Here is a 9,004-nt window from a genome sequence, read left to right as displayed (position 1 = left end):
GCCTACCCCGTGTGAGGCAGGCGCTCGGCGCTGCACTTTCTTCCTCTGCTGTCTCGCCCATAGGGGCAGGGAAGCGCACGGGCTCTGCCAGGGAGGGAGCCGAGGGCGGCTGCTCCGAGGGCTGTTCATCGAGCCACGCGGAGAGAACTCTCAGCCCTGCCGCGCTCAGTGCTCCCCGTCCTTGTCAGCTGCCGGCGGGCTCTAGGACCCAGCGCTCCCCTCCTCGCTCGCGCTGCGGAAGGGGCGGGTCCCTCTTTCCCATTGGCCGGAGCGGTTGTCGCTCTCGCTTCCGCGCCCCTTGCCGTGCCCGCGTGCCCGCGTGTGTACGTACGGCAGCGCGCGTGCGCGGGGGCGGGTCCCGCCGCGGGTGGGCGGGGCGGCTCGCGTAGGGGGCGGGGACGAGGCGGCGGCGCGGGGGCTGATGGGACGGATGCAAGATGGCGGCGGGGCAGGTGGGGAGTGCTCGCGGCCCCCTGCGGCGTCTCCTTCATTCATTGCGGCAGTGACGGGCGGCGCGGCGTGAGGCGGCGGCGCCGCGGCTGCTTGGGCAGGCCGGGCGAACGCCAGCAGCGCGGCCGGGAGGGCGAGGACGAAGAGCGGAGAAGGAGCCGGGCTCGCCAGGAGGAAGGCGGGCGCCGCCAGGCGCCTGTGAGAGGGCGGGGAGGAGTACCGGGTCGGTGCCGCCGGCGCGGGCGGAGCGGACATGGCCACCATGGAGAAGCTGACGAAGGCCTTTGAGTCTTTGCGCTCCTTCCAGCAGCAGCAGAGTCCGGCTGCCATTCCCGAGGAGCCGCTCCCGAGACCGTGAGTGACCCGCGCCCGGGGACTCGAGGGACTCCCGAAGCGTCTGGGCCACATTCTTTTCTATCCCGGGGGGTGGCCGAGCCGCTGCCACTCGGGAGCTGCTGACAGACAGCCTGAGATGTAGCCGACAGTCCTCCGAGGGGTTAGTCCCGGGGTGCTTCCCTGTCATTGGCAGGAGGCTGTGCCCGGGGAAGAGTCTGAGAGTGCTACCTGCTCTCTATTTAAGTTCAAGCCCCGAGCAAGTTTCTGGCAAGCACATTTGAAAAGGCAGCAATGAGGATAATGAACAGGAGATACCAGAATTATATATGGGTTTCAGAGGCTGGTTCTAGAAAAACATACCTTGTATTCGGTTCATACTGTTGGGAAAAGTGCAGAATATCTAAGCATGGAGCACTAAGCCACATAAAGTTTCTGTCGGTGGGGATTTTATGTGGATGTCTGTGTATGACAAACTTCATTTAAAGTCTTATGCCGTGTCTTGTTGTGCGAAGATCTCAAAGGACATATTTTAAGTGTTCCTGGTACCCATTTGCTTTCCTAAACATTTGGGCCAAACGCATCGGTGCAGTATTCAGGTTCCCATGGGGACGTATTACTGGAGGACAAGGGCGAGGAGCTGTTCAGTACCACAGTGCTGCCCCTTGGACCTCAGCATAACTTTTATTGAGCAGGTGAAAAGCCACTGAGGTTTTTATGGGATAAATACATGAGTCACACTTTTTCTCTAGCTGTTGTGGAGATGGGAGAAACAAAATGTTGAGGAGCAGGTAACTTCTAAATTGGCAGTTTCATAGGGTATTGGCAGAGAATGCTGAGCAGGGGAGCTGGGCGCTTGGCCACCTGCTTTCACAGTACGTTCTGATATGGATGCCAACTAAATTATAATGGCTGTTGATACTGTTTAGAGAGCAATTGCTCTGTTACATGCAATTTTTGTGGTAGTACTTGTGACACGGAGGATAGATGGTCCTCTGTTTCCAGTCTTCCACACAAAAATCTGTCCAGATAGCTACTGATGATAAAGATCATAGTATTTCAAGAGAAAGTCCTGAAAATTATTGGTGATGTCTGCTGAGGGATGTTATGCTTGGGGATCTGAACTGGGGCATATTCTACTCAAAACATTACAAAAATAGGGTTGTAGTTGTCCTTGTTGACTTTGCATTGTGTTTAAAAATAGGCTGTATGAGTTCAGAAAGCTGATGGTATTGCATGCCCCCAGGAGCTGTGCAAATTCAGTAACAGCACTAAGCCTCATAAAAGCCTGTGAATTGTGGCAGTCTTTGCTGAAGTTTCCCAGACTTTCAGACAAATACCTCATGACATCTTGAATGTAATTCAGTACAATTCACAATACTATCTGCATTTTTCGGGGTTTTTTTTTGTGGGGTTTTTTTAATAGTTTGGAAAGGAAAAACACCTCTATGTCTTGGGGAGAGGAATTCACCTTCTTTGTGGTTAATTTCAAATATTTTGTAGTTCTGTGTGGTAACTCCCTATCATTCTGTCTGTTTACTATTTTAAAAGGATGTGAGTTTCCTCAGTTACCTGTCAGTAGTTAGAGAGTAAATTAATTGGTGAATGTCATAGCATAAATGCTCCTGGTTTGCTTCTTAATTGTTTCTTTAGATTTGTTTCATATTGTATGTTAGATCAAAATTGTCCTTTTGCATAAAGTAGACAAATGAGAAGCTGTTATGCCTCAAGTTATAATCTCATTATTACAGGTCATGTAGCTATTTTTTTTATTGGTCTTTTTTTCTACGGTAAAAGTAAAACTAACTTCCCACTTCTATTTTTTTAACCCCCAAAAATAAAGAGCTAGCAGAATTTACAACAACACAGTGTTACCCCTACATGATTTCAAATATTAATTAAAAAAGAAAAGTTTTTCTTGTTGAACTAGGTAAAAATGGCCTTTTAAATGTTTTTGGTAGAAAGTGAGCATTCTACACCTGGTTAGTGAATGAGCCCTGCTAAGGACTGACAGTCTTCTGTGATCTTAAAATATTTCATGTCAAAGATTAGGGTAGAGAAGATGGAATTGTTTGTACAACATATATTGAAGGTTTTCTGCACTTTTTTTGTAAGATAAGGACTTCTGTATTCTTGATAAAGCAGATATCCTGGCTTTACTTTTTTTATCAAAATATTATTTGATTAAAGCTTCTACCAAAAAGTTAAGAGCTTTTTCTGTTTAGAGAGATTGCAATCAGCAATAGTCACGTGTTCTTTTATTGGGTATTACAGCCAGACATGGGTTTCTGGCCTCTTACCTCTTGCTGGGTTTTTTTTAACAGTGAAAATTTAACTGAAGTTCGCTGTTGTCAAATTGCTTTTATACATTTGTACTGAAACACCTTATTTTCTTCCATATTTTTTTTCAGACTTTTTCAGACTGTTAGGTTTTGGTTGGAGCTGGATGTTTTGTTTTGGATTACAAAGCTGCCACTAAATATTAGATTGGTATGCTGCAAAAATTCAGAGTTTACTTGGTGAAACTAAAAAGCAGATGAGCTGTCACACAACATCTTATATTTTACATTTTATTAATTTTATTTCTTGCCAGTGAGATGAGAGAATGGCTGGTGTTTCTTCTGGATAATTATCTAACCTTGATTTGATTTGTCCGAGTCTAATTCATCCAGAGTGCTGTCCAGCAGTATGAATTTTTCTGTCCTTTTTTTCCTGGATTTTCTTAAATGTTTGACTGAAGCTATGGATGAGATTGATGGTTCCTAGATGGTTTTTTTGAGCTACCATTTCTAGAGTTTGTTGTAGACTTGTACTTAATTTGACCACCCACCATTGTCTCTGTTACTACACATTGAAATGTCTGCAATGTTTTGGCTCAGTTTGTTTCTTCATCCATGTAAATTTCTATTTCACATTAATAGAATATTTTTTGAGTTTTCCATTACCTTGCTCAAGATCAAACCATTTGGCTTGGCCTTGAGTGCAGAATGATCTGGGCTTGCTGGTTTTCTTAGATTGTTTATTAGTCTTCTTGACTAGAGATTGTCTGTAGAAGTATGTAGAAGATGAAACTGTGAATTGGAACTTTCCTGTAGGTGACTGATACTTCCAGTGTCTCCTGCCTTCTGTTATTCATCACACTGAAATGACCTTATACTTGGGGCTTGCCACTTCAGTTCTCTTCTACGAAATGTGTGATACTGTTGTCCTCTTGGGTATGCTCATGAGCAGTTTGCCTGAGGACTTGGTAATAACTTCTAATAGAGCCTTTTGAAAAAAAAAATCTAAAAAAATCATGTGTTCTATCTTCACTGTTCTGTTACCTTTCTTCCTCTGTGGGCACAGAAAATGTGTGTGTACACAATACACATTGTTTGTGTTCCACCTTTTATTTCTTCAAAGGCTGATTTTTGGATGTTGAATAACCAAATGTCGGGTTGAAGATTAAACACAGCAAACTAAATTGAATGTTTGTTCTTCATTCCTTTTTATAGTAACTGATAGTCTATTATTTGAGTTGAAACAGACACTTCTTACCTAAAGCTGTTCCTGCTAAGTTTTCGCACTGAATTTTCTCCAATCGGATTTTAAACTTATTTCAGTGAGGTGGTAGATTCACTGTTAGGTGAACTCTCTCTTTACAGAAATCTGCTGAAGAGATCGATCTGTTCTAGTCCGAATAGTATTGAACACTGTGGCCTACCTTGCTCAGGGCAACATTATGTGTAAATAATTGAGATTTTAATTCTGAAAGCAGTCTCATTCAGCAATAACTTTAATGTATTTTGAGTCTGAAATAGTAAGTTTATGGACAAGTTCAGATGTGCCTGTTTTTGAGTTGAATATGTGCTGCAAATGGTGCTCATAATGATGTGGGCAATGCTAGATAAAATTGATAAAAAGTTGCTATGATTTATTCAGTTTTGTAGATGTCCATTCACATCAACAGTGCTTAGTTGCAAAATCAATTTAAGAAGTATCTGAAGTATTTGCTGTTTTGTTGGGGGTGATTTGATAGTGCTAGTAAAGACTCTGTGGGGCTTTTTCAAGATGGAAAGACATTGGGTATCTCAATCAAATTCAAATTGGCTAATTATATTCTACCAGTTGCTTAAGAACATAAGTCAAAGAAGAGACCCTATTTGAGGAATGCTGAAGCCTACCTAAACAAAATACTACCAAATTATAATCGAAAAAAAGAATTTGTTCAGTACTATTCCTTAAGCTTCTAAAAAGGGAAAGTATTTCTGGAGTGAGATCATTGGGAGGAAAATTGAAATCTTGGGAGCAAAAACTTTTCAATCTCCCTACTTTCAACCTGACAGAACAAAAAAAGGACAGGTATTTGCAACAAATGATTTTTAAAAATATATAAAAATGTACTATTATTTGAGCCAAAGCTCTAAAATATTAGAGCTTAATTCTTAAAACTTTTTGTCTAACAATGCATTTTGTGTTAGCTTTATTTCATGTGCTTATTGACTACTTGCTGTTGGTTTTTCCTGTTGTTTTAGCTATGTTAGTGTAGTTCCAGGCTGTTCGCCTTGTTTTCCAACTTCTTGTTCAGAAACCCTGTTTTGCTATTTGGTGATTTTGCTAAAAAGATGGAAAATTAAATACTAAAAATATATGTGATCAATTTTTGCTTGGAAAACAAAAAAGGAGAATTCCCTCCATGTAAGCCAAGGAGCAGGTTTCCTTATTGGGAAACAGACCCAGGAGAGGTACCTTTGGGTACTGTTTAGTTCCAGTATTGCTACCGGTTAGTTATTTAAAAGTAACATCCAGTTTCCTAGAAACAATTCCGTGCCAGTGAAGTTGAGAGTAGGAGACACTGCAAACAATGAAATAAAACTTCAGTCACAGTTGTGAATCTGTCTCTGTAATGGGTTTTTTATCAGTTTATTTGTTGAGGGTGAAGCAGGAAAGAAGCTTCTTTTCTAGATTCAGCTATGAACGGTTACAGGAGCTTATGTCATGTTAAAGTGAACAAATTTGGCAAAGTAGAAGGCTTTTCATATTGTGCTCTGCATTGCTTGTAGATATGCACTCTTTGATTCTGAGAATTCTGTTCTTTTTGGTTTACACTTATTTGCTGCACTTTGAGTAAGCTAGGCCTTTCCTGGTCTGTACCAAGTGGGCCTAGACTGTGCGTGGAGCTTTGCTATTTTTATTATTACAAAATCATCTGGAGGACTGTAGCGTATGATAGGATTGCCTTGGCATCCTTTCCATTTCAGATGCAAAATGATTGACTTAATAGAACTCTTAAGTTTCAAGAACTTGCCAGACATAAGAAGTCTTAAGATGACACTGTGTGTGAGGAGAGTCTTTTTAGAAGTGGTATTTTTAAGTCTGCAAGACTTATTCTCACAGCTTATTTTCCTCGACCTTTATCTTTCTGTCAATTTTATTCTAGATCTTTTCCACTTTTTCCTCCCTTTACTCCTTTTCATTCTTGAGTTTTATTTCCTAAATGTTTTCTCAGTGAAAGTTCTGGAATTAATATGATATTCTTTGTTAAACAGTTCATTCTTCTGTAAGTTTGTATCCTTTCCTTTGTTTGTGTGCCTGCATGCTCTCAGCAGCAGTTAGTATATGACATTGGGGGACTGCAAGCATACATCTGTTCATACAATGACCAGAGGAGCACATCTGTTTCTTGTAATCATTAGACACTACTCTAGCAAGAGTGTTTTTAATTCATCATTGCTCATTTTTGAAGTCTTATCTTGGAATAATTGTGTTCTTATTTTAGAAAGAAAGAGCTTTCTACTACCAAGAAAGATCGAGTGAATCATTGCCTAACAATATGTGAAAACATAGTTGCTCAGTCTCTAAGGTAAGACATTGTCTTAAATTTATTGCATTAATGTTAAAAGCTACTTTGGAGTGTTAGTTATTTGGAGGCTTCCTTAACTTCTGTTTAAAACTGAAATGACATAATTAGTAATTTATCTTTTTTTACTAGGCCAAAATCTAAGTAGTAATTTTACTTAACCATTGGTAGAGAAAACATTATCTCTTTGTGTCAGACAAGAGAAACTGAGGCATGGAGGTCAAATAGTTGTCCAGATGATGGATGAAAGAGCAGGGAAGTGTGTTTCCAACTTTTAATTAAGTGCTTTAATTCACTGGTCTTCTCCTTTTGTATAACTGTATAATATCTGCAGTTGGATTATGAAACCCTCTCAAAAATAGCCTTGATGAGTCCTTTCCATAATATACATTGTAATTTTCTGATGTTTGTTTATTTAGAAATTCTCCAGAATTTCAGAAACTGCTGGGAATTGCTATGGAACTCTTCCTCCTCTGCAGTGAGGATGCAGAATCTGATGTCAGGATGGTTGCTGATGAATGCCTTAATAAAGTTATTAAAGTAAGAAGTTTTATATACTGTACTACCAGATTTTACCTCTTCTTGATGCAATACCTGTATGAATTATTTTTGTTAATAATGTCTGATAAGGAAGAGGTTAAGTAGACTTCTTTACTTTATGTGCACTTTAGGAGAGCTTTCTATGTCCAGATCAAGATATTTGCCTTGTCTCCTATCATTCATTGTTGACTGGCTTGAGAGTTGGGCAGAGAGGAACCTCATGAGGTTCAACTAAGACAAATGCAGAGTACTGCATCTGGGGAGGAACAACTCCATGCACCAGTACAGGCTGGGGATTGACCTGCTGGAGAACAGCTCTGCAGAGAGAGACCTGGCAGTCCTGATTGAAAGTAAACTGAACATGAGCCAGCAATGTGCTCTCATGGCCGAGAAGGCCGATGGCATCCTGGGGTGCATCAAGAAGAGTGTGGCCAGCAGGTCAAGGGAGATTCTTCTCCCCCTCAGCTCCACTCTGCCCTTGTGAGGCCTCATCTGGAGTCCTATGTCCAGTTTTGGACTCCTCAGCTCAAGAGGAACAGGGAACTTCTGGAGAGAGTCCAGCACAGTTCTGAAGAGTGCAAACTTATTTCTGTCTTTTCAGTAACTCTTCGGTAGACTTGGTGTAAAACTGACCTCACTGATTCACCAACCTATTGCATATTGTCGTTTTTTGGCATGTTTCACAATAACTTGAAAAACTTTTTATTATATTTTTTTCAATTCTTTATATGGCAGTTTGTTTTAAAGATGAAAGTGATTTAAAGTGATGGAGTCTTCTATCAGTTGTTAAATTTGCCAGCTGGTCACAGCTGTGAAATGGTCAGAGTTGTGATATTCCAGCCACATGGATGTATCATATTGTTACCAAAGCTGGGCATAGTTTTCTTTCTGGTTTAATATTTTATGCTGTGTAGAAGCAACTTAGTCTTCAGGCAGATGCTCCCTTGTGTATAAACAGAGAGACAAAAAGATGCATGGTTTTATTTTTGGTCATGCAAGCAGCAGCGATTCTTGTGATGAGTGGAACAGAGGCGTTGGGCCCCTAAGCTTGCACATTAGTCAACATACAGCTTTTTTTAGTGTCGTGTGTTTTAGAGACTAATTCTGGTAGAACGATGCTTTACATTTTCTCTCTTTAAATATAATGATACAAATGTAAGCATTATTTCTGTGAATGTGTTTCTGGGGTTTACTCTCATTGGTGTAATTAAAATGCTAACACTTCAGTGTAGGCAGGGGTACGAACTGAAACAGCAAGGAAATTTAGATAAACACTGTTGGTCATCTTTTAGTATCACTACAATTACCTGTCAGAACCTCACAGACAGCATAAGTGGTTCAATGTTTAAATGGCTTTGCTGTTACCTTTGTTTAAAAGATAAAAACACTAAGTTGGGAGTTATCGGGCTTCTGTGCATAAGGCATTACTGAAACTGCCTTGTTTCTGAAGCTGATGTACCATGTTGTAGTGTTCTCTGTGCTAATGATACCGATGGGACTGTTCACACAGATTGAAGTACAGTTGCTCTCAGTAATTAGGATTTATTATTTTTAGTAATTTAGAGTTGAATATGCTTATAATTTTTGCCAGTTGGGATGACTTTTTAGATTCAAGTCTGCTAAAAATACAATTATACACTAGTAAAAACAGGTGCTTCGATTGAGTGTGTTATAAGGACAACTTACCCTCAAAGCCAGACAGTAGCTGGTGCCTTCTTGTGTTGGTTTATATCCTTACATACAGTGTCAGTGGGCTTCCTATGGAAACTACAATTAGTGGAGTGAGATTTATCCCTGCCTACTGTTATCTAGACATTTGCAGTTAGTAGTTGAGGTGATGTT

General features: G+C 40.7%; 1 protein-coding gene across 2 annotated transcripts in view; it reads left to right on the top strand.

Moving 5' to 3' along the window:
* The first annotated feature begins 440 nt into the window (after window positions 1-440).
* The window catches only part of HTT (huntingtin), an 87,303-nt gene continuing 78,739 nt past the window's right edge, over window positions 441-9,004 (top strand). For both annotated transcript variants that reach the window (XM_061994338.1, XM_061994337.1), the window contains exons 1-3: window positions 441-804; window positions 6,542-6,625; window positions 7,042-7,162. In XM_061994338.1, the coding sequence (XP_061850322.1) occupies window positions 704-804; window positions 6,542-6,625; window positions 7,042-7,162 (306 nt within the window). In that variant the 5' untranslated portion in view covers window positions 441-703. The remainder of the gene's footprint in view (window positions 805-6,541; window positions 6,626-7,041; window positions 7,163-9,004) is intronic.

The sequence above is a fragment of the Colius striatus genome, chromosome 3 (assembly GCF_028858725.1).
Source record: "Colius striatus isolate bColStr4 chromosome 3, bColStr4.1.hap1, whole genome shotgun sequence".
Taxonomy (NCBI): Eukaryota; Metazoa; Chordata; class Aves; order Coliiformes; family Coliidae; genus Colius; species Colius striatus.
Note: the sequence above shows the minus strand (reverse complement) of the source record. Positions and strands in the feature narration are given on the sequence as shown.